The sequence below is a fragment of the Kwoniella bestiolae genome, chromosome 1 (assembly GCF_000512585.2).
Source record: "Kwoniella bestiolae CBS 10118 chromosome 1, complete sequence".
In the NCBI taxonomy this organism is placed as follows: domain Eukaryota; kingdom Fungi; phylum Basidiomycota; class Tremellomycetes; order Tremellales; family Cryptococcaceae; genus Kwoniella; species Kwoniella bestiolae.
Genome location: NC_089241.1, coordinates 584464 through 609412, shown reverse-complemented (window position 1 = coordinate 609412; position 24949 = coordinate 584464). Strand labels below are relative to the sequence as shown.

Genomic DNA, 24949 nt, shown 5'->3' with positions numbered 1-24949 from the left:
AGATAAGTCAAATATGTACTCTGTAGATCTTGTACTGCGCCTTAGCACTTTAGCATCATCATATGCACAAACATTGAATCAATCAAGCGTGCAATGACATGACTACTCTGTGACAATGCTGAAAGGTTATTGTATCGATCGTATCTTTGATCACTTGAATTGGATTGATCATTTTCATCTGTTTTTGAGATACATAACGCGATTTTTCATATTTTTATATGGGTTTTTTAATGTTTTTCTAGTACTCTCCCTTACCGCTACCCCGAAGCAGCCATGTCTGGCTCTCCTACAACCTCAATGATCGCCGTCCAGCCACACCCTACTTTGACTCCTGCCATACTTACCGATGTACTCTATGTGGATTACCCGCGTTCCTCAATTCACTATATCCCGTTCATTCTATCAGCTCAGCAAATACATTATGATCGATGTTTCACAACTCAAGCTTGATACTGCGAGTGCTACTCACTTGAAAGCAGCCTCAATGCAATGTTTGATCTCCCTATAGCTAACCACGAGGCAACTCTGATCGTCTCGCGAGACTAGCATAATACGTTCGTCCAGACCCGCATCGAGCTGATCAACAGATATCATCAGCTTAATGCCAATAATTCATATAAGAGCAGACTTACCTTATTCAGACATGTCAAGACGTGCGATAAGTCCAGGATAGGTTTTCCATCAACACCAACAGAATGGAACACGTAATCTCTGAATAGCTTTAGGATATATCGATCACCTGTATCTGACCACCTGGGGTCAAGTTCGAACCTAACATTATTAACAAGGACATTAGCTTGTGCTCCTATCTGCGATATGGCATAAGGACTAGCCAAGGATGTTAGATATTTCAACTCACTCGGCTCGTTCGTTTATGAATCCCAATTTCGATAGTAGTCTGACTATACGTCCGTTCTCCATTTCCGCTCCGAGGTCAGATTCGAGGGTATCGGCGTAGCTAAATACATAAGCCACAATTAGCACATCGCATGTCCCTTTCCTCATTTGAGTCCGACATCTCTCCTCCAGAGCCCGCCGTCATCCCTTTTTGACATCCCCTCTCTCATCACTCATTTGATGTTGCGTGAAATAATCACCACTCACTTCTGCATAGCATCCAATTCATTCAATATCCTAGGCCCCATAATTTTGATAGCCTCATCAACAGATTTCATAGGTGAAGGTTTAGATATCAAGAACATGACCAGAGTCTTCACGTCGGGCGAGTAGTTCCGTTGGATATGATCAAGGGGTAACGCAGGATGTTGGCCGGGTTGGAAGAAATCGCAGCAGAGGGATATAATCAATTTACCGAATGAGACTAGGTCTTCTTGCTGTATGCCAAAACGAGTGATCAGCCTGGTCCACGGTCGGAACCCTCTGTACCCTTAATTCATATATGACTTACCTGGAAGACCCCAACATGGGTACTAGGATCATAAGCCAACACGTCCCACACCCCACACCCATTAAGCCTTATCCTATTCTTATTAGTTATCAATATCTTGGATGGATCGAGATTCCTAGCTGCCAATCCTGACGAATGGATCGCCTTGAGGGCATTGGCAATTTGGGTGATATATGACCATAGGACCCTTTCCTGGATGGGTAAGCCCGTTCGACCCCTTCCGGCTGGGTTGGGACCTGATGGGTTCTGGGTAGGCTGGACAGTGGGGTTGGGGATGAGGTGTTCTTCCCATACGGTTGTTGAGAGGGGGTGGTAGTCGTATACTAGGATGAGGGCTAGCAAGGTGAAAGATAAAGATTAGCCCATTTCACACACTTCAAGCTCATATTGGAATTGGAATATCAACAGTCTGATTTTGCCTTGCGCAGTTGGATGTCGCGTTAAGGTGCTAAAGGGGTACAGAGGTAATCAAGCAAAAATATTCATACTCACAATTATCATTGAACGCTTTGGTGGTGAACGCTTCCCTCAAACCAACGATATTAGGATGCCTCATCCTTCTCCAAGTATCTATCGCACCAAACGCATTCTCGTTCACCAGCTTGTAGCCTATCAGACCCTCGGCAGATTAGCAATCCCATCTCAATTACGGTAGATAAACAGAAATCCCGAAACTCAGTATACATGACTGAAGCAGAAGAAAATCAACCACACTCACCCTCTATCCTCCTCAAGGTATATACATTCCCATCCACACTGCTCACAGCCTTATACACCGGCGCAGGATGTATATAAACCTTTGACGGCTGGTTCTGATTTTGATTCTGCTGTTGCTGTTGTGGGTGATTATTCTCTATGACGCGCAACGAATGATATATACCCAATTCATTTGGTAGGCCCGGTGAAGAACCTGCTTGGAGACCTTGGTAGGTCAGATCATGTTTGGATTGTAGGGTTCGTCGTAGGTCGTCGGGGATGAAGAATGAGTGGAGGGGGTGGTGAGAGATGGGTGGGTTGGAGATGTGAGGTAAGGGGGAGACGTAGAGGTGTTGGTCGAGCTGCGGGGGTAGGTAGAAAATGTCAGCTTCTAAATCAGTATTAGAACACCTTTCTTGATGTTGAAAACAGGACCGGACAAATAAGATACTCACTGGCTGCCGTATAGGTTGATGCATGTACATGCTCCCATCAATCGCACTAGTCTGCGAAGGGTCCAAGGAGATCATCGAATCGTCAAATGACATCTGTGCGTATGGGAGGGTATCAGCATGAATATCGACGCCTTCTCCCAGCTTGATATATGAGAGGTAGGGAGAGCGTGCAGATGAGAATGAAGACACTTACAGAGTTATCCTGCCTCGGTAAGATCCCGCCCTGATTTCCCAAACTCGGCCAGCTGGGTGCAGGTGCCGAAGGAGGCGGGACAGACATCGTCGCAGGGAGGGGCGAGGCATTCTGAGTGAGGGTGGAAGGTTGCAATGAGGGTGTTGTTGCTCTACCATACCAGCGATATCAGCATCGAGCGGTCGAAGGACTTGGAAAAGTTCAACGTCCATAAAACATGAGTGATACTCACCTAGGCGAGGGATTATCACCTATAGGAGTCTTAGGTACGAACACGGGTGCAGAGAGATGTTCTGCACCTAGTCCGAAGGACTTGGTGTTGTTTGCATTTGCGTTGAATGTGAGATCTTTAGGTAGGGGAGTAGGGTTGGTCATTCCGGGGCTGGGTTAACGAAGTCAGCTTGATCCGTCTCATATCGTGCAATCCATAGAGATTGTTGCTCGCTGATGACGTGATAAAATGGTTCGGGGAGCAGCATTACATGGAATGGATGGACCAAGGCATTACGAACCTGCCAGTCAACGGTGTAGAAGCCGAGTTGAGATCCGTTCCAGGCTATGCGGAGTGATCAGTAAGAGGTGTATACAAACAGATCATCGATAAAGTATTGTATACTCACAGGTGGATGATAGTATACACACTGTCCAAACAGGAACATCGCATAAGCAGTCCATCTCATCTCAAGATGATATACCATGTACCGTAGGTGATACTAGAACTCACACCTGAATCCTGGAACTTGCAGTACCTACCACCATGATCACAAAATCAGCATCATCATCGTCAATCGGCCGATAGTACAGATGAGATGGACCTACCCATAAATCATAACATTCCTACAAATCCTCTGGGGAGTTTCTACAGACTCGTACATATCTCAGCCACAATCTCATCGTCCTGCTTCTCATGCGACTCTTCTTGCGAGAGAGGGAGTACGAGACCAACCAACTCACCCCTCTTCTTTTCGCCCGCAGCTGGACTATCCCTCCCTTTATTCGGCGCATCGATGTCGCTGGGTGCACGTATCTGAATAGCAGCTGATTTGGTGGGACCTGGACCTGGACCTGCCATGTTTGGTTATGGGGTTATTATACAACACTGGATGGGTATATAGTATGGTATAGATGGGATGACAAAGGGTAAATAGCATATGAGATGTCTATGGGGGTTTAGAGATGAGCAGAGTGGGTGTCACCGTCGCAATATGTCATCGCATTCACCGAGTCGCGTCGGAACAACAAACGTTGACATCTCCACATATCATATCCATCATCTGATGTCTATCGCACTTTATGCTTATGCAGAATTGGATACATATACTGGGTGAGGAGTAATGCTGCATGCGATACGGTATGAGTACAAATGCAAGGTAATATACAATCATATTCCATCTAACCCATCTATGATCTAATTCTCTAGTGCTTCTTCTCAGCCTCGGCTTGCCAATGGGCTTTACCAAACGTAGCGGCCACTACCAAGGGGAATACCAAGGTAGCATCGGCATAGACCTGTTCTCACCGCATCATAATCAGCTGAGTTCTGCTCAAAAAAAAGAAAGTAGGAAACCAGCTCACCTTGACGCTCTCCGCACCAGCTCGGATCTTTCCCCACGAAACAGCTTCGTCAGGTCTAGCACCAGAGTCTGAGCCGTCATACTACCGCCAAACACCAAGATCAGCTACATTTTCTGTCACCCTAACTATGACTAAAATGATAGCTTACCTCCTGTCCTGTATTGATATATACAGCATAGTCTGCGCCATTTCTCTATTGCCGTACCAACGGAACATCAGCAATGTCACCATGATCAAAGATACGATACGACAATTGGCAATTGGGGACGAACCAACTCACAAACAACATAGCATTTGCTATCTGATGTTTACACACCCCACCTCCCAGTATGATCATGCCCGCTTTTTTCGCTTTCACGCTCATATCGTTCAACCTCCTAATGTCAGCCACGATGTCGATGTTGAGTTGCAGAGGGGATGATTTGTAGGTATGGAAATAGATCATATCGCCTAGGGAACCGTCTGTGAGAGCTGGGCAGAATACTGGGATGTCGTTCTGGACGTATGGACATGATGTTAGCGAACAGTCTATCATGGTCAGAAATCGTGTATTATTCGAGTTGGACATGTCCAACGCCAAGGAATGGAGATGACCAATGGGAGATATCCAGCCATATCGCGATTGACCAGTGTCTTCCATTGATTTTTTGATCTGATGTTGAGATCGAAGCTCGTAACTCACCTTGTAACACCAATAATACACACTCTCCTCATTATCTATCTCCTTCCCCAGCCTGTTAATCACACTACTAGGACTCCATTTCGCCCCATTTTCTTCTTGTTCTTTCACCATCTGATCAAGGATGGGTACCACCCAATCTTCGAAAGCGCAGTAATTCGAATTTGGGACTAGGAGGTTACCTATTCGGTTCAATCTATATCGTATTACGATCTCATCGATTAGCTTCCGATTGGATTGGACGGACACATGTTGATACAGGCAACTTTGTCCATATAGCGATGAAAACTATATATAGAAAAGGACCATTCTACTCACCCCCTCTTCCTTAGACCCGCACCGTCCAGATGAAATTCACCCAATACCGTCGAGCCCAGACATTTGATGAAATCCTCCTCGACACCTCCAGCAGTGGTCACCAGACAGTCTATCAATTTATGCTGAGCCAAGAACCGTATGATCTCTCGTAAGCCTGATGAGATGAGGTTGGAGGTGTATCCCAGGAAGAGTGTGAGTGGTTCGTCAGGGTTGGTACGTTGTTTTCGCTGCCAAGTGAAATCAGATTGTTAGCGTGACCTCGTCATTGTTGCCGTGGCGTCTGGAGCTCTACCTCCAGCCTGGAAGAAGTTTGGTGTAGATTAAATGATTGGATGGATGACCCACCATCTCCTCCACAACTTGAATCGCCCTAGCCAAACCTGTCGCTTGGAACCCAATCGTTTCATAGCTCTTCAACAGGTCTTGGAGTTCGATAGGTTTACTCAGATCTGGTCCCTTGACATGAACTGCATTTTCCGGTAGCTTTTCAGATGGTGTGAGTACACTTGCGTGGGCGTTGTCTGTTGACATGTTGCTCGTATGAGGTGGTGAGATGAGGGCCAATAGTAAATATCAATACCAATATGCAAAATCACTCTTACTGGATGTTGTTTTTGAAAACTCTTGGAATGTATTCGCCTCCACTCTGACATTTACTTACAGATAAATTACCTATTCAAGTAACTATCACCAAGGCACAAGCCAAGCCAGTTACGTAACCCTTTGAGAAACGATCACGTCGACCCTCTCTGAAAAGATAACAACAGCAGAGCAGTACGAGTATACTTATGAACCATAAACTCATTACTCATACCTATCCTAGAGATAACAGTTATTTTCCCACACTCTCACTCACAATACACTCAAGATGGAAGGAGGCAGTAGTAGCAGCAGCAGTAGGAGACTACCCACCGCCATTCCACGTTCAAACTTGTTTTCATCGACTGGAGGCCCTTCATCTCTGAGGTCAAGTACGAATAACAGTCTTGGTAAGAGGGGCGCAGGAGAAGCTGGATTGGAGGGTGAGCAGCGTCTCTTGTATCAATGCCCAGTATCTCCTCTGCTACTGTGAACATTTTGTCATCGGTAATGTGTCATTTGAGCGGACAATATTGACCTTTCAATGCACACAGACCCCTCAACACTATTCAAGCAAATGTCATCCCTCAAAGCTCGTATATCCACATTGGAACATACCAACCATTCCCTCCAGGTGAAAGAAAAATCCTCAGCAGATAAGATCGAAGAACAACGAGTGGAGATCGAAAGATTGAAAGCTGAACGAAGGGCGTTATTCGACGGGGAGAGGAAAGAGCGGTCGGTGGGAGAGGAGAGGGAGAAGGATTTTTATGCTGAGAGGGTGTGTATATTCATTAACAATTTATCTATGGTACGAAAAGACGACCAGCTAATTGATGTGTATGTATATAGAAACTTTACACCTCTGAAATCGCCTCCCTCCGCACCCAAAATACCACCCTCTCCAATACCCTCGAATCCCTCAAATCAGAACACAACATCCTCCTAGGCCAGAACTCGTCGTTCATCCAAAATGCAAATAACGAGATCCATCTGCTCAACTCCCGCGTGGATGAACTCACCAAACAACGAGAAGAGCTTAAGGGGTGGGAGAGGAGAGCTAAAGGGTTGAGTATAGAGTTGGAGGAGGAGAGGAGGCGGAATGAGGAGAATAAGGAGAGGGGGGTGTTGGAGAAGGACGATAGGAGGGTTGATGAGACGTTGCAGAAGGAGGTTAAGCGTGGGTTGAATTTTCCTCTTATGGTGTTTCCAGTGGTTGGGCTGGGATTGCCAACTCTCTGAGATGCTTGAATCATGCACTCAAACGTTGTCTCCAAAAATCGTACTCTCGACAATCAGACTTTGAACAAGGCGTATTTAGACTTCGCGGTACATTGATACTGATGCTCTGTCCCACCATACAGGCCAATCTCTCAGTTTAGCTACGATATACCGCGAGAACGAATCGCTCAAATCGGAGGTCGTGGAGCTACGTCAAAAGCGCAAGGAGTCAGAGTCAAACGAAAGAGCGTTCAAAGACGTGGAAAGGAAATTGAAAGACGAGATCAGGACTTTGCAAGAGCAATTAGAAAGATCAAGGAGGGATATGGAGTGGGTATTTTAAGAATCCGATCATATCACTCTCACAGCTGATAATTTATCTTGACGATGTAGCTCACTAACCCAATCCTACTCATCGCCCTCAAAGGAACAGGACAAAACATCCGACGAAACCCTCCGAACCCGCTTATCGACCCTTTCCACCCTCCATTCCCAAACTATCGAAGAGCTGTCGAAGAAGGACTCGCAGATTCGAGAGATACATGAAAGACTGACCAACCTCGCTCAGAGCTCAAGATCATCCATTGCTGAATTGACGAAGCGCGCGGAAGAAGCTGAGAGAGAGTTGAGGTGGGCCAAGGAGGGACGGGCGTTTGCGGAGAGGAGAGAGGAGGTAGCTAAGATTGAGGCGGAGAGGATAAGGGGTTCTGTGAGTTTGCTTCTGCTTGACAACCGTAGATGTATCTGTGTTGTTGACTTGCTGATGACCTTGTCGGTGAGTTACAGAACTCCTCCTTCTCCATGCCAGGAGCAGTCACCCCGATCACGGACCAGTCGGCCAAAGTCTCTGAGCTTGAGGGTCTAGTCGAATTGTATCGATCGGAATTGGATAAAATATCTAGAGATTCCAGAGAGACGGAAGAGAGGATAGCGAAGGGTATGGGGTTGGTCAAGAGTCAGGATCTGGATGAGGCGAGGGATAAGATCGGGAGGTTGGAGCTTGGTGAGTGGACTGGTCGAGCTGTCCATACCGCCAAGGGTGAGGTAGCACAAAGGTCTTTTGACTATATTTCCTTCTGGGATGATGTGGTTAGAATGTATCACGCCAATGACGTTGACAAGGGGTAACAACACAGTTACTGATTATATACTCCTTCCCGCAGATATCCAATCCCTCGAATCGACCATCTCCGAACTCACTTCCGCCAACACGCGCCTCGACGGCGAGGTGAATGACCTAATGCGTCGAGTAGCTTCGGGAGAGTACAACCCCTCTACAGAACGATGCTTGGAGTTCAAGAATAACCCCGCCAACAAAATCATGGCTGTCAGACAGCAGATGTTGGTTGATCTGAAGAATGAGAATGACGAGTTGCTGGAGCAGATCAAGCAATTGGACGAGATTGTTAATCAGAGTAACAATTCGACTGGCTCGGCAGAGAAGGGGAGGGAAGGGATGGTTCCTAGGAGTAGTTTCGATAGATTGAAAAAGGAGAAGGAGGAGTTGGAGAGGAATCATGAGAAGAGACTAATGAGGTTAAAAGAGGTGGGTCATCTCACCTTTCGAAAGAGTCATACTAATCACCACTCGAACCAGATATTCACCTCCAAATCCAAAGAATTCCTCGAAGCAGTCTACTCCCTCCTAGGCTGGCGCATCAAATTCGACGAATCAGGCTCCGACATCCGCCTAACGTCGATGTACGCCCCGAAAGGCAAATCGGGCCTGACGTTAAAATTCGCCTCGCAGGAGGGTCATTTCGGGACGATGCAGATGACTGGTATGATGGCGAGGGGCTTGGAGGAATCTAGGCATTTTTGGATCGTCGAGAGACAGAGTGTACCGGGGTTTTTGGCTCAGGTTACTACGGAGATGTTCGAGAAGACTACTGTGAGTGTTAGCCTCTTCGGAAGACGGGGAAGGAGGAAAGAGGATAAGTTGTTGATCATTGTGGAGTGGGTGGATAGCTGAAGGGAAGGGTTGATATGCTGATTTGGTTTTGTGTTCGATAGATCGGTAGAGCTGCTGGTTATGTGGGATTAGAGTAGACAACACGTGTTGATCGCATATTGACAACTTGAGACCTATATCTTATAAGGCGAATTCTTCTCTCTAGACACGGCTAGTGCGATGAATTCCAAATTATGATGTTGGTGATAGATGGTTCAGATATCATTTGGGCATATTGGAGATTTGACCGACAATTTAATGACTATATTATCTTATTTAGTATTATGCATATAATGACTCTGATAGAATATTTGTGGTTTAAGTGGTACAATCCTGATCTTCTTACATCTCGCCACACTCTGTTATCCTAACTACTAATTTTGGTCTGTAGAGCAAAAAAAGGAAATTGATGACATCTCATTAGCAAATGAGGCCCAACCTCTAGTCGTGAAACCAACTTACCTGTTGTTAGCTCCAGTGGGTACGTTCTCAATCTTCCTGACAGTCAATAAACCGTCGATGACACGTCCGAACACACAGTGTTTACCATCCAAAAACTCTGCCGGTGCGCATGTGATGAAGAACTGAGTGATCGAGGGACAAGGTTAGTAGATGTACTCGTGACATTTAGTTTTTCTGTAAATAAAAGGAAGGGGAGTGGAGAGCGAAAAGTCGAAGATGAGCATCGTGGTTTTCGATGGTACAGGTGGTGATAATCTGTTCAAAGGAGAAAGTTGGAAAACTCACTTGACATCCATTCGTCCCTGGACCAGAGTTGGCCTATAACCCGTGAAACCAATCAGCACCTTCCGATCTCGCAACTACACACCTCCGTTCTGCGAAACAGCAACTTACCATACTCAACAAACCCGGACCGGTATGTTTCACCTTGAAATTCTCGTCTTCGAACTGCGCGCCGTATATCGAGAACGAACCTGTACCGTCGTTACGTATGAAGTCGCCTCCTTGGATCATGAATTGTGGGATCCTGTGATGGCGATGGATCAATTTAATGAAAACGGGGTATGATAGGTCAAGAAGGAGAGGATATGTTGATCAGCTTTTACAGAATAAGAGTGAATGTCGATCAGAAGGCACTTACACTCTATTATCAGACAATCATCCATTCAGATATCAGAATCAGCTGTACTTTGCTCTCACTAACGGACAGCTATCTGACATACCTGTGGAAAGTGGCTTTCTTGTACCCCTGCGGTATAGCATTGAGTCTATCCACTCTATCAGCTTTCGTCCAGCAATTAATGGTAGATACTACAATTGGATTGGAGGACATACCGATGTTCACCCGTACATAGCTGTCTGAAGTTCTCTGCGGTCCTGTTCAACCAGGATACTCGTGAGCTTGATCGCTCCGGACGAGTGGGACAGCTCGAGATGAAAGCTCACTTTGGCGTTATATCGCTGAACAACTCTATTACACTCTCCATCAGCTTCTTCGTCACTAGTAGCCGAGATGGACTACATAGCCAACTGAGAATGCTACGTACCCATCTTTATCCTTCCTGCTGGTGTTTCTCCTATACTCACATCGAAAAATACGATCGGTCGAGTTACGCCTGCTGGGGGATCTAGTGATGAGGCCATTTTGCGTGTCGGAAGTGGTATAGATTCCGTAAAACATAGGATGAAAGAGAGAGAAGATGTTGAGTATGTAGCTTTGTATGCTAGTCATACAGAGGAATCTCGAAGATGGAGGCAATAGAGATCAACATGACAAACTGTCACAAGGCGGAGGGCGCCGAAAGAGAAGGGAGAAATTCTGATAAATTGATGTTGAGGTTATTCAGAAAGTCAAAGGCCAGCGAGGACGGTTGAGCTGAGTGCTATTTCATGTTGTCTCTTGATATTTGCGATATTTAGATACTATCTCATCGAATAGTCAAGAGGACACAAATAAGTCAAGATGGCTCCAAAAGCTAAGCAAAGGTGGGTATCCGGTTTTCACTGTGTACAAGTCAGATGGGAGGAAGAGAGAGTCATACCGCCTATAGATCCCCCTCCCCTTCCCCTTACCTTCTACTCCTTCAAGTAGTCGCCCCCACCGCGAAATGGAATGAGATGAATAGGAAGAATAGGCTCGGCCAATCCGAAAATGATTGCAAGCTAATCAATGCTGGTTTGTATAGACGAATCCTCGTCAAATTAGTATCGACAGCTCTCACGGGATACTTCTACACCACCTCTAGAATTAGGGTATCCGACAAGCTAGCTAAGATCAAATATGATCCGATTGGTGGGCATTTTACTCATACTTTATCATCCAGATAGAAAAAGAACAGAAGGAATTACCAGGATGATTGGCTGACTTGTTGTTTGGATACAGTCAAACGACATGTCCTGTTCACAGAGACCAAGATCAAATAGTCGCATATAACATACAGGTGCTCATGTCATCAGGATGATTAGGATGTCGAGATCTTGGTCAGCGAACAGGAGGGCTGGAAAGTGATAGTAGGCAAGATGAGATAAATGCGGAGCGGGATAGTAAAGAAGGACATAAGTCCAACACAGGGAAGTAGGATCTCGATTCATACAAATACAAACACATACAATCCCCCTCAAAATACCATGCATCATATACCCTTTCTGCCTCATTCCCATTTCCCACGTATCAGAATGACCGAACTACCTTGAGGTATGATCTTAGCGGGCTTGGATAATTCCAACTGAGTTATTTGTCTTTCTTCGTCCGGGGGTGAATGGAGCGATAAGAGGTGAAGCGACTAGGCGGATGAGGTGAACAAATGGCGTTAGCTCGGATAATGCTTCGGACGTAAGCATCAAAAATGAAGATGCAGCGATCAACAACAATGCCTCGTGCTATTTCATGATTCCTGGATCATATAGTCTGTCGAGAAGTAAGAGATACACACCTGACTCTCATCATCATTCGCCGATCTCTTGACTTTTCCTCGCTCAATCATCAAATCCAGCATCTTCCCAACAGGCATGTCCTAACCATCTCAATCAGCTCGCACCTTGACCGAATGCTTGATACACAAATCCGAACCAGAACAGCACTCACACCACCAACCCAAGCTCTCTCCACCTTCCCCTGCCCCGCCCACTTCCCCTTCTCCCTCCACCCCCTCACGCCCTCATGTGTTTCAGACAGATCAATAGCCCACTCAAAATACACTTTCTCCGTCAGACTATCGCTCCTCGCCCCTTTAAGTAGGGGTTCAGCAGACATCCTTATTTTCTTCAGGTGGATATCCCATAGTTTATCTGCTTTGCTCTTGACCTTGGGTTTGGCGGTCATCGTCGTTGGCTTCGTTCCATCGACCTGAGTTTGAGTCTGGGCATTGGCCGATGTTGATCCCGATTCTTGTTGCTGCTGTACACTGGGAGGTAGCTTCTCCGACACTTTCTGCGGCTTTATCACGTCCTTCCCCGGGGGTGGTTTCGGTATAACCCTATCTCCATACTCTGGGAACTGCTTCGCGATAATTTCTCGAGCTTTGGTCCGTCGTTCCAAGAATGCATCGTATCGGATATTATGGTCCAAAGGAGCAGAGCACGAATGGGTAGATTGAGATCGATGTCTAGATTAGATCGAGTCAGTATATCGCAGCAGTCCAAACAGGGAGCATTCAGTCGATATGCATGAACGAGGATACCACTTGTGTTCCTTCACTATGCGAGATCATCCTCCGTTTTGAAGTCGAGAGTCAAAACCATACTAAGAAAGCAAGTGTGAAACCCACTCACTCTACGCAAAACGCCCCACCACACCCACCACACCTCACCTCCTTGGCTATCCCCTCACCTACATCCCGACCTACAAACCCAGCAATTGACTCTATACTCTCCCTCTCACATCCCCTGACCTCGCATATAGTCTTCCCCCTATCCAACCTCCCAGGCTTATCCGTTGAGGTCGTACCATCCAAGCTGGTTTGAGTACATGTATGAAGAGATGATTGGATATGGTCTTTACAATATACCTGATCGCACGAGGGACATGTCAATGGGAGGAAGTCTACTATGGAGCAGAGGGTACATCGTTGTCCTGGGGATAGGAGGGACATTGTTTTTTATCTCGGGTGGTTGGTGGGTTGGCGGTAAGAGTGTGTCGATCCTGACGGTTGATGTGAGTTTGAGAGATCCGATGCTGGGTAGGCAGACAGTCGGATGAGTGTTGGTGTTGTACGAGCTGATGTAGGTTGAATGTGATCCAGGTAATAACAATCAGCGATTGAGGAGGAAGGATGAATGTGCAATCAAAGTGGAACGAACAAGTGGACACGACATGTGGAGGTGACCTCCTCTCAGTAGCAACACCGTTGAAATACTAATATTTTATTTTTGGCTCGTACTCGTATGCATTCAACGAAGAGGTATGACATATCGCAATGCATGAACATGAGAATGCACAGGGAACAGTGAAAAACTCTGAAAGAGTCTTATCTATTTACATATGAGTAGGTTGACATGAAAATTCATCAATCGTTAAAAGGGTGTCTGATTTCGTTTTCGTTATTTTGTTGTTTTTGCTTGAGAATCCCCAGTCTTTTTCTTTGTTTGCTGGAAAGACTTCTCCCTATGTTACAGCCTGTCTTTGAATTCATCCTCATCTCCTTTGCGATATCCTCCTTGCCAAAACCACTCTTACCGTGTGACACCCTCTCAGCTTATACACCAAACCAACGCAAGCACAACACCCAAAGTCCATTCCACCCTACCTTCATACTCACTCAGCAGGAGTAGCCACCCCACTAACACCAACACTAGAGCTCAAACTCCCACCTCCACTCCCACTCCCATTAGATTTCTTGGCACTTCGTCCAATACCCATCCCCATCCTCACGAGCGTTTCAATACTTGCTCTACCATTCTGTAATAGATCTTCATCCCATTTCATCGCTCCCTTCTCGAAGAGGCATACAATGGTTGAGCCGCCTATATCCCATTAGGACGACAAGTTAGCTTTCGAAATGATAACCCCGAAGTAGAAAGTTGGGCAAGAGGTCGTGAGGGTTCTGCACTCGAGAGAGAGGAGACACATTATGATGATAAGTGTAACTCACCGAAAGCGAAATAACCCAACTCATCGGCTCTTTCGACCTCCTGACCTTCCTCAACAGTAGTCAAGATACTTCCGACCACTAATCAACGAGAAGAATGTCTCAGCTACCACTCGTCTCATCTTCCCAGAGACAGAGTCTAAGAAAGATTGTGTAGAATTGGAACACCCACTCATCGCACCAACCCAAACAGTCATGACCAGCCCAAACTCCTCGCTTTGGATCGGTACGATTTTCCGTACGTTCTCACCGTACACGTCCAGGGTCGTTCGAATAGCTTGAGGATTAACGGTGTAATACTCTCCGTCGATCATCGTCATTTTACCTATCGTTCCTTTGACAGGTGAATGGAATCGATGGTAATCTTGAGGAGCGAGTCTGAGCAAGTTCGACAAAAGTAAATATCAGTCATCGAAAGCATTCGACTATCAGACAAGAGACTACCGAAAAGAGGAACTGGTAGACAAGCGCACGGCAGTTGGAGATACTAGTAGCAAGATCCTGAGAAACAAAAGCTCACCGGAAAATAGCCAATCCCCCACCCTCATACCTCCCCGCCACATCCCTATAATTCGGCCCCAACAACCTCCCCACCGTAAACTCCCGTCCCTTGATCCAAATCTGCGTAGCCTCATGAACAGTCTCAAAAGCCATCATCCGACAATCCGCGCACGAGACCAATCTACTCTCATTTCCAGGTTCCTCAACAGGTCTAGCATCCTTCTTCAACTTTCGATAGAAGAATTCGTTGAAATTCTTGTATGAATCTAAGGGGTCTAAGATCTCGTTGATATCGAGGTTGTGGAAGGCTATGAATCCTGGGATGTCTACTGCCGAGGAGGGGGAATCGTATTTTAGACCTTGTTTGACGGATAATGACTTGAGGAGTTTACGGGCTATAGGATGCCACTTTGAATGTAAGCAACACATTCTTGCTCCACACGATTGGAGTCTATGTTTGGATTGCTATCACTCACCCCTCACACTGTGCATCTGACCTTTAGCACCCTTATACAGCACCCTGATACCCAATCTGACGTAAACCTAAGTACGCAAGTGATAATTCAGCATCAGCTTCCGCCATTGACAAATGCGGAGCGTCAGGGAGGAGTGGGGTAAGGAACTTGAAGGGCGTAGGGAAACGGAACGATTTAGATGTGAACAATCAGGGGGCAGGCGAACGCAGGAAAAAGGAGACACTCACAGCCATCTTCTCCTCCTGCAGCTGACCCGACCTCCTATCCTGCACCAAAATGTTCGCGCTATTCGCTCCCAACGCATAACTCCCAATCGCCACCTTATTCACAATCTTACTCAAGAACTTCCGTTGAGCCTGAGAAGACGTAACATAATTTGCAGTCACGATCCTATCGACCCTCGACCAATCTGCCGAGGCGCACACAGCCAGATGAGTCACGATATCCTGTTCTGATTTTTTACCCAATCGTGGTCGATGGCATAACGGACAGGTCTTGATGTTGATAATTCGTTCTCTATCATCCAGAGGGGTTTCATCGTCGTTTTCATTTTCGGAATAACTTGATCCGGGGGTGGTGACCTCCCCATCTATCTCATCTCCACTTCCGTTCGTACCTCTATTTAAGGGTGTGGTAATCCCATCTAACGTAGCTGTTCGTTCGACTTTGACAGCAGGGACGTTTGATTCTCGTCTTTCGGATATAGGTTGGATATTACCAGCAACTTCATCACCATCTTTCGACGCTCCATCCTGGTTCTTGGGTCGACTTCGCTCGATATGTTCTGCCAGTTCGTCGGGATCCACCCCAGCAGACGCAGCGATGTTACCCTCTGGTCCGGTCATCTCTAATCCCTCTTGAGCAGGTTGCGCAGATACTGCAGGTGTAGCTCCTCCAAGACCAGTACCGCTCGAAACAAGTTCATCTCCTGACACTTTCTCTTTCTCTGATCGAGATTTAGTCACCTCTTTCTCTAAACAATGGATGACCTCTTCAATGGTCAGTTCATCTTTGTCGGCTGATTTGCCAACGCTCGAGAAATAACCTTCCAAGGTTCGTCGTGTGAGGGTCGATCCGAGTGAATCAAGCATAGCGGTAAGTTCAGTGTAGGACATGCAACCTGAATCGTCGGCATCATATTGGGTGATGTACTGTCGCCAGAATCGTTGTCGAAGAGCATCGTATGGTTCGTATTTCGCTCGGACGGTAAGTTTAGGTGAATGTCGAGCCTCCCAAGACATGTCTTTCTCGGTTGACAGGTTAAGCTATACGACGTACATATGTACATATGTAAGCTTTGGCAGGTACTGTTAGAGATCATGCGACGACACTCACAGTGAACTCCTTCATTTCATGCTTCCCATCAACTTCTTTATCATAAAGACCAGTATCGGGATTAGGCTTAGGCGCATCTGCAATAAGTTCACTCAGTGGCAAAGTGCAGGTTCCGACCATATCGTTTCCAGAGACCTATATCACGGGTCAGCTTACATCCCCTTCATCGGCTGGGAACGACGGTTCGGTAGCTTACCTTGTCCCAATCGAGGACAGCAAATTGCATAGTATACGAACTCTCATGTCTTCTAACGTGGAAAAGCAACTTCTCGTCCCAAGTAGGATTGAGTGAATGTCTGATGACTCTAGTCCTGAAGACCTTCTTTCCGAACGAAATAACCACGAACGGGTCCATGTCGAAGGAGAATTTTAGAGCTATTTCGTTGTTGAAGAATCAGCTCTTACTTGATCAGCTGAAGAAGGCTTATGGGCAGTAAGCTGACATACCATTTTTAAGTTTCGGTAAATCCTCTGCACCTTTAATTTCCAAAATGACAATACCCAGCACTTCCTTACCTTGATTCGCATCAAAGTTGAACCCTCTAGATTTCTTCTTCTGAACAGTTGGGACTTGGCTTGACGATTCAGTCTTTGATTTACCCCTCTTGAAAAGGGGTCGTCGCATCTTCGTTCCTCCAGGGGTGACCACTCCGGGTGTACTGACAGCTGAATCGGCCGAACCACCCTTGATCATCGGTCCAGACGCGAAGTAATCCCCTGAGCCTGAACCAGTCTTTGAAGGTGATTTGGGTCCAGGTACGGAAGTGATGTTTGATGGTGCCAGTAGACCACTACTTTCTCTTTTGTTGGCTTTAGTAGAGTCGGGTAATCCGGAAGTTTGCTCGCTCATACCAGCAATTGCATTCTCCACTACCGAGGGAGACTCGTTGATTGGCATGGGAGTTTCGGTCTCTTCCTCTTCCAAGGCATCTTCGAATTCGTCTGACGAAGATGAGCTGGACATGCCATCGTCGGAGAGCGTATCCTCGTCATCGTCCTCATCATCTACGTCATCGACTTCGGCGGAGTTGGGCTGACCAGAGACTGGAACGGTCTTGTGTCCTCCTTTCATTGATGACACGATACCTGAGACGGCAGATGCGACCATTGAGGTAGGTCTGGCAAGAGAAGAAGGTTTGATGGATTCTTGTCTCATTTTGACTGTACCGATACCCTTGTGCTACGTTATGCACATAACGTATGAGCCAGATGCCATAATATGTTTGATCCGTCGGAGATCACTTACCGCCGGTACACCCAAAACACCAATACTGTTCCTCCCGATGCTAGCTTGTTCAACAAGGGAACCATAGACTCTTCTTACTCTCTTGAGGGCATCCTCAGAGTCGACAGCATCCTTAGGAGGGACGAATCCAATTTGGAAGGATACCGTTCCTGTGACGGTATGCTTTCGACGAGTGGACAAGAGTTTCTGCGTGAGGAGCTGCAAAGAACACCTGATGAGCTTCGAACGGTATCTGAATTAGGAGGTAAAGGGATTGCATGACATACAGGTATACCTTCACGCCAGAGATGGATCTCTCCTTCAGGGAACCATTTATCAACGGGTATGGTCAATTCACCCATATACTCTTTACGCATGAGGTCCTGGCGAAGCATTGTATCAGCTGAATGTCTTCAGGTATGGGAACTTTGATCTATGCAGCTCACTTTGTCCCAAAGTACGCATTCTATTCCCCTTCCGCCAATCACACCCGTCAGACTAAGGTAAATGGGGAAATCAAACGTGCTTGATTCCGGTGGGAAAGTAGGGTCTAGAGACTTTTTGATTACTTTGGTTGAATGTCGAGAGGAAGGAGGCATCAACAACGTGAGGAATCTGTTTGTGTATTCAATATGATATCGCATTAGTATGCTTCTTGTGCGTTTGCTTCTCATGTTGACACATGACTTACGGATCAGATGTACCACCTCTATCCTTCGCTACCAACCCCTTTGCACTCACTACCCTCACTCTCAGGTAGACAGCAGGTTCTTCACCTTCCAAAGGTTTCCTGGGTCCCCGAGCAGCAGAAGCGATCTGAGCGGGGGTCATACCTTGCGATATATGCTGATGTTGGTGTTTCGATGATCTCCTTACGCTGAATCTGCTTGATTTGTTATCGCTGGATACGGAGTCTGAAGAGACGAGGGTGGTGGTGGTATCTGATGGGCCTGGTGAGGGAGCGCGGGAGGATCGGAAGGTCGAGGCTGCCATTTTGAGTGGTTTGGAGGCTAGTCTCTTCAACCGAGGTGGAGCTTTGCTAGGGGTCTGTTCGATGGGATTGGTGTTGGCGTTGGCGTTGGCTATTGCCAGAGCCTCTTCTGTGTTTGGCATGATGAGGGAATAGGTGTAGGTGTAGGTGCAAGAGACTGTTAAATAGGAGGAAAGAAGAGTATGAAGGATGAGGAAGGAGAAGTGTTTTGTGATGACCTCGAGGCAGGAGTATAAGTGTGACAATTAACAAGTATATATATGTGGGGTAGATGGTCCGTGTGTTGTATTGATTGTTCCAATTGATTGATCCAAGTGACGTTGTAAGAGTGTGCAATGCCCGAATGGCAGTGAACGGGTGACCCTATATGTCGTGTATGTAGCGTGCGTGTATCAAAGGAACCAAAAGGGCAAGGAGTACAGATCTCCTCCTCTTTGCTTTGTTGAATGTCCCTCTGTCTTGGCCTAGGATACGATAATATGATTCGATGTGACTAGTGCTGTATAGCAGATGCAGATGGAGAAGATCAGGTTGGAGATGAGGATGAGCATCTATCCTGTCAACAATACACGCGTATGCCATGCTCGACGTTTGAAACGTTATAAATAAACTTACATGTAGCATACGGAGGCTGTGGTGACGTATCGGTGTTCCTGGGCGGGATTAGCCTACTTTCTAATGGTCATTACGAAAGATCAACGGCCCCCGTCAGACACCAGTATACGAATTAGACTCAAGGCTTGCCCGGTTAACGAAGGTGGGGTGAATAACCGGGTTTGTGATAGAAAACAACTGAATCACATTGCTGTGGTCCTGGGCGATAAAGAGATTTCGACATTGATAGATATCTTATCTGTCTATCTTGCATTGGCAATTCGCTCATACGACTTGAGCTACCAAGCACTTGGCGATATCCCACCTCAAGATACAAGAACCCCAGTGGAAAAGTTGTACTACGCGATCACGATGGCCCCTCACCCTCACCCACCTCTCACTCCCTTCGGTTCAGCTCTAGCTGGCGCACTGGGATCAGTATTTGCCAATGCGTGGGTCATTCTATCTATCCGAGTCCGAGTCAGAAGTATACTGACTTTTGATTTGATTATGTACGTAGCGCTGTGTACCCTCTCGATACTGTGAAGACCCGACTTCAAGCAGAGGATGAAGAAGACGACGAAGAAGTTAAGCCCGAAGGGGAATTACCTCTAACGAACGAAGCAGAGAAGGCAGAATCGAGTAAACAAAACGAACAGATAAAAGCGATCAGGAGATATGTCAATAAGAAAATCAAATCATGGGGGATGTTAATGATGTTATTGAGGATATTGAAAGAGGATGGGATAGCAGGGGCGTTCCATGGGTTTGGAGCTAGTATGATAGGGACGTTTTCTCAGCGTGGGTTGTACTTTCTAACACTGTTGTCTGTCTAATATCCTGTAATCAATATCAGATCATCTGACTCGCAATTCACCAGAAACAAGAGAATAGATACTAACCTACATCTGTTCCATTGCAACCCGCAGAATTCGCCTACTTCTTCTTCCACACCCTCCTTCGAACATCCTACATCCGCCGACTCCCCTCCTCTTCACCAGTCAAAGGTCCCTCAACCCCGAGCGTGGCATCGTTGTCCACCTCTGCGGAGCTATTGCTAGGAGCATTGGCAGGCGGCCTAGCACAAATCTTCACCATCCCCGTACAAGTCATCGCAACCAGACAACAGCTCTGGCGACCTCTCTCCAAGGGTAACATGCACGCGCCAAGCTTGATGGAGACTGCTCAGGAGATAATTTCAGAAAATGGACTCACGGGATTATGGACGGGATTGAAGCCTGGTTTAGTCCTTACTGTCAATCCGGCAATTACGTATGGTGTATTCGAGAGACTGAAGACCTACAGATTATCGCGCAAGCCTGAAGGGCAAGGTCATGGGAAATTGGGAGTGGGCGAGGCTTTCTGGTTGGGGGTTAGTAGTAAGATGTTGGCTACTGTTGTTACGTATCCTTATATCTTTGTGAGTTGGTGATGTCTTTTCTTGGGTCTGTTTCTTTGTATATGCCTTGACCTTGAGTCGTCCGGTCAAGATTAGTTGAACCCTCTGTGATCGAGACACCCTGTAAACGATCTAGCTGATTCTCTTTCGGATGTTTTAGGCAAAAGTCAGATTACAAGCCAAAGCCACCCCCGAAGAGCTCCAATACGACGCCGAGCACCCACCACTGTCATCGCCTGGTTCAGCACTGGGTCTCAACACAGACACTCAAAATCAAGAGATCAAATCCAATGATACACAAAGCACGAAGACGGAGACGGGAATGGGGAATGACCCGACCCCATCATACGCCTCCGTAGCATCCGCTCCACCCGCTTTCGGCTCAGCTACAGTCGATCTTCCCAAGGAGACCCAGACCCAGGGAGGGAGACCAGGATTGGCAAGACAACACAGCCATAAATACCATCATCATCATCGACATGCCCTCTCGCTCCTCAAGGCTGTATATAGAGAACATGGGGTTAGGGGGTGGTATAAGGGTTTGGGGGCGCAGATTGTCAAAGCTGTTTTGTGTCAGGGTGAGTCTCCCTGTCTTTCGTTGGAGATGGTGGAAATGGGACATCAGTTTGAGAGTTGAGATGGAGATAGAGGTGAAAAGAGTAATGAAACGCTGATGCATGGGATGATAGGTATACTGTTCGTCTCGAAAGATCAGTTCGAATCGTACGCTTGGCTCTTGTTGGTATTCTTTGCTAAGCTGAGAAAGAGAATATCACCCGTCTGATTGGTCTGCTACAACATGAGTATTGGTCCGTTGGTGGTTGACGAACAGGAATCAGCTCGTTTGTAAGATGTATATTCGATCTGATGCGATATGTATCTCGTGATTCTGGTGAACTGAGCAGAGACCGACATGAGCTGGAGCTGGAAGTGATCACACAGCCAACCAGCACAAAGCACAAACAACAAAGCACATCCTACCTCACTTCCATCCCAGTACTACCCCCTTCTCTCTGAAACCCACGGGTTAGATGGCGTCATACTACTCATCCCACATATAAATTACTTATGCATGTGTGCCACTACAAGAGAAAGAAAAGGGTATCATATCATATACACACATCGAATCGGATAACACAAAACATCATCATCTATCTCCTCATGCACAATATCATTATCATTCTCAAGTCTTCAGTCCCCTACATAAAAGCTATTTCATCTTTATTCCCTATTTCCCACCTTAAACCGAAGAATATACTAAAACCCCAACCTACTCCTTGCCCCTCGTGGGACTAGCAATAACCTCCGCCAACCTCTCCAACTGACCATCCCCATTAGCGTCCTTCCCATCTACCACGTCCCTTATGAGATGCATGGTATTCTCCAATGATCGCCTTCGGTTCGATGGAGAAGTCTTGGTGGTTCCAAGGGAAGTCTGTCTCGAATGTCCTCTTCTCCATGTCATACCGCCGCCCCCACCCATACCGGGTGAAGAAGGTGTACCGGGCGTACCAGGTGATCCGGGGGACATGGGTGATGGTGTACCTGGCGTGATGGCGTGGGTATCCAGTATAGGTGAGGAGGGTTCATCAGGTGTGTGAGGGGTCGTACCGGATGGTGAAGCTGGGTTCTCCTCGTCGGGATCAATGATGTCGGGTGGTAATCTCTCGTTCTCAATATCACTCTTTCGTCTGGATCAGATCAATGCGCAAAAAATATCAGTCAGTTGCTTCGTTTGATAAATCACCTTGTTAACAACACAACTCACGCATCCTCGAACCCTTGTATAGCCTCTTTGATACCCTCCGCTCCAGAGGCGAGCATACCTGCTGGTAGAGCGTTTGACCCAGAGATGGATTTGAGCTCGGACACTCTCTCTGACTCTTCTCTATAAGGTTTGTAATCATCGTCAGCTTCAACATACTAATGCCAGATAAAGGAAGCTCGACGTACCGTAACAAAGCAAATACTCGTGACATTCGTCCAACAGCCAATATCTTGTTCTTGATGATTTGTCGCCTCTCCGCTGATACATCTTCGACTGAGGTTGCACAATACGTCAACTGCGGTCCCACCACAGGCATGCTCGACAACTCACCCTCTGGTGTCTCTGGGGTGATAGCCATAGGAGTCTCCTCTTCCTCTTCCTCCAATTCCTCCTTGGTGCAACAGTTGAGAATAGCGATGAGCATATCGGTAACTGCAGTATTGTCAGCTATATTGCGTCAAGCAGTATGCCATCTTCAGCTTACTCTTTTCTCCCACGAATGGTAAACTCCAGGTGAACACGTCCATAAAGTTTGGCAACCAATAAGGATGAGGTGTGCAGTTGAATTGTCGAATGCTGGAAGATTACTCGTCAGCTGTACGTACACGAACTGATCATGATCTAATCAACTCACTTCATAACGTTCGATTCGTACTTCAACACCGCAGCTTTATTCGAGTACACATCGAGATAGTTGGGAGCGGAGAAGATAGTCATGACTGAAGGGAACCCGGTGGTCTTGGTCTTTCGATACATTCGGTAGCTAAGATAGAATTTGATGAGCTGATTTTTGCTGATATTTATAGTCTGAAACTTACCCCGCATCTTGAGCCTCGTGTGCACGAATGATAGACAACAAATTATTCCTTTCTAAGAACTGACAAGCGGCATTGTACCTGTGATCCCGTATCATTAGCTATTCATAATGCTTTCTCGATGTTGAAACCGCCCACTCACGTGAAGAAATAACTACATCCTCTGACGTGATTGTGCACGAAAGTGTCATTCGTCTTCTCCGAGCCGAAGTCTTCCAAAGGATCCGCCCATAAGATATCACACATCAACCCAGAGGTGGGTGGCTCCCTGAATCGGTTAATCTATGATGCCATTGTATATCAGCTTCATGAGTCCGTCGCGTTTTCGGAAGCTAACGTTTCCAAGTCAATGAGAGAAATCACTCACAGCTCTGAGATCGTCAAGAGTGTGTAGCTCAGGAGATAAACCACCATGAATACAAAGGAACTGCTTGTTCATGACAGCTGCTAAAGGTAGGTTGCAGAAACTTTCCATACAAGCGTTGTAAACGGTCTCGGAGTATTTGTGTTTACCTATAGCACATTGATAGATAAGCTGAAGTTCGTCAAAATACGGGAGTGCAGCTCACATTCAAGTTTGAAGGTAAAGTAATCTGTCAAATGCCTACACTCGTGATTTCCTCGTAGCAGGAAGAGAGTGTCTGGGTACCACATCTTCAACGACCATAGGTATAACACACACTGAACACACAATGTCAGCTATAGGTCCCGTTACCTTTCAGTCGTCTGGCTCACCTCGATGGAGAAGTAACCTCGATCCACATAATCACCCAAGAATAGATAACGTGTTTCTGCGGGGTTACCTCCTACTTCGAAGAGCTTCATGAGATCGTACTGTACGATAGCAAGTTAGTGAGCTGTCTGGTTAATAGACGAAGACACTTTGCAGCTCACATATTGACCATGGATATCACCGCAGACTAAGAAGCAAATGATCGATAAGCACCATTTCTAACCGATCCTATGTAGCCAACTCACCAGTGATAGGCGCATCAACCTCCAACAAATTGGGCTCATTCCTCAGGATCTCACCACCTCTACATAGCAGATCTGGGGCTTTAGCTTCATAAGTTTGAATCTAACTCGAAAGCTCACTTCTCAAGGATATACAGAGCCTGTTCTTCCGTCAATCTTCCTTCCCTGTAGAAATGGTTCTTCAAAAACGCGATATCCGGCTTGCTCTTATCTGTTTTCGAGAAGAACTGCTCTTCCGTAGGTAGATACATGGCTGGAGCTTGTACCTATAGACATGATTGTATCAGCTACAGTCGTCGTTGTCGCTGGTCTACAGTGGAAAGCTTCAATGACGGAGTATCAAATGCGGACATGGGCTATCCCGGGAAACGCTGTACAAGTAACGTATCATCCGCAAGGGTAGGAGCAATCTCATCGTCTTTGCCATTCTCTCCATCCGGAAGACAACGAAAAATGATCCCCACGTATCGTCCAATCCGTCAGATCAATATCATCACGCCGTCATCCCCGATCACTCATTGCTCGCCACTCGCCACACCCATATGAACTGAACTCACATCTTTGACCACCCTCTCAGTCGTGCTAACCACATCGCCATTCTCCAACTGATGTTGTGTGAAATCGATCTCGGGTATAACGACGTTGGATCGATTGGTTATTGCAGCTATGGCATTTGCAGTCTGGGTAGCAGGGGAGGTCATGGCGTATCGTATCGTTGGGATCGTGGAGCTGGGGTCTATCGACCAG

At 46.6% G+C, this 24949-nt stretch overlaps 8 protein-coding genes across 8 annotated transcripts; 2 read left to right on the top strand and 6 right to left on the bottom strand.

Moving 5' to 3' along the window:
* Positions 1-340: 340 nt before the first annotated feature.
* Positions 341-3824, bottom strand: I302_100221 (uncharacterized protein; the record flags this gene model as incomplete). The annotated part of the gene is made up of 16 exons (XM_019190241.2): positions 341-383; positions 470-576; positions 633-771; positions 860-958; positions 1105-1334; positions 1409-1743; positions 1901-2017; positions 2127-2466; positions 2560-2652; positions 2753-2903; positions 2985-3134; positions 3265-3308; positions 3373-3393; positions 3477-3501; positions 3572-3611; positions 3707-3824. 16 exons carry the CDS (start codon positions 3822-3824, stop codon positions 341-343), a joined length of 2052 nt encoding a protein of 683 aa, XP_019046989.2.
* A 344-nt stretch (positions 3825-4168) lies between these two features.
* I302_100220 (deoxyhypusine synthase) lies at positions 4169-5855 on the bottom strand (the record flags this gene model as incomplete). Its single annotated transcript, XM_019190240.1, has 7 exons — positions 4169-4261; positions 4328-4408; positions 4476-4520; positions 4608-4823; positions 5010-5202; positions 5325-5551; positions 5670-5855. 7 exons carry the CDS (start codon positions 5853-5855, stop codon positions 4169-4171), a joined length of 1041 nt encoding a protein of 346 aa, XP_019046988.1.
* A 337-nt stretch (positions 5856-6192) lies between these two features.
* Positions 6193-9173, top strand: I302_100219 (uncharacterized protein; the record flags this gene model as incomplete). Its single annotated transcript, XM_019190239.1, has 9 exons — positions 6193-6346; positions 6458-6684; positions 6756-7083; positions 7268-7454; positions 7518-7833; positions 7911-8127; positions 8288-8670; positions 8722-9015; positions 9138-9173. The coding sequence occupies 9 exons, from the start codon at positions 6193-6195 to the stop codon at positions 9171-9173; spliced, it is 2142 nt and encodes a 713-aa protein (XP_019046987.1).
* Positions 9174-9417: 244 nt separating this feature from the next.
* I302_100218 (peptidyl-prolyl cis-trans isomerase H) lies at positions 9418-10680 on the bottom strand (the record flags this gene model as incomplete). The annotated part of the gene is made up of 8 exons (XM_065869047.1): positions 9418-9460; positions 9538-9659; positions 9823-9855; positions 9931-10063; positions 10260-10285; positions 10368-10413; positions 10483-10507; positions 10584-10680. 8 exons carry the CDS (start codon positions 10678-10680, stop codon positions 9418-9420), a joined length of 525 nt encoding a protein of 174 aa, XP_065725119.1.
* Positions 10681-11687: 1007 nt separating this feature from the next.
* Positions 11688-13127, bottom strand: I302_100217 (uncharacterized protein; the record flags this gene model as incomplete). The annotated part of the gene is made up of 4 exons (XM_019190236.1): positions 11688-11819; positions 11970-12050; positions 12122-12641; positions 12808-13127. 4 exons carry the CDS (start codon positions 13125-13127, stop codon positions 11688-11690), a joined length of 1053 nt encoding a protein of 350 aa, XP_019046984.1.
* Positions 13128-13789: 662 nt separating this feature from the next.
* I302_100216 (phosphatidylserine decarboxylase) lies at positions 13790-18773 on the bottom strand (the record flags this gene model as incomplete). The annotated part of the gene is made up of 13 exons (XM_019190235.1): positions 13790-13998; positions 14127-14204; positions 14296-14501; positions 14644-15019; positions 15101-15167; positions 15328-16365; positions 16436-16570; positions 16632-16810; positions 16883-17615; positions 17682-17879; positions 17948-18043; positions 18107-18275; positions 18352-18773. The coding sequence occupies 13 exons, from the start codon at positions 18771-18773 to the stop codon at positions 13790-13792; spliced, it is 3906 nt and encodes a 1301-aa protein (XP_019046983.1).
* Positions 18774-19617: 844 nt separating this feature from the next.
* Positions 19618-21428, top strand: I302_100215 (uncharacterized protein; the record flags this gene model as incomplete). The annotated part of the gene is made up of 5 exons (XM_065869046.1): positions 19618-19697; positions 19766-20046; positions 20175-20665; positions 20805-21222; positions 21334-21428. 5 exons carry the CDS (start codon positions 19618-19620, stop codon positions 21426-21428), a joined length of 1365 nt encoding a protein of 454 aa, XP_065725118.1.
* Positions 21429-21914: 486 nt separating this feature from the next.
* Positions 21915-24903, bottom strand: I302_100214 (serine/threonine-protein phosphatase 2B catalytic subunit A1; the record flags this gene model as incomplete). Its single annotated transcript, XM_065869045.1, has 15 exons — positions 21915-22335; positions 22413-22532; positions 22598-22685; positions 22743-22844; positions 22897-22988; positions 23047-23175; positions 23231-23308; positions 23370-23509; positions 23595-23740; positions 23797-23908; positions 23963-24061; positions 24122-24147; positions 24206-24264; positions 24323-24468; positions 24760-24903. 15 exons carry the CDS (start codon positions 24901-24903, stop codon positions 21915-21917), a joined length of 1902 nt encoding a protein of 633 aa, XP_065725117.1.
* Positions 24904-24949: the final 46 nt, after the last annotated feature.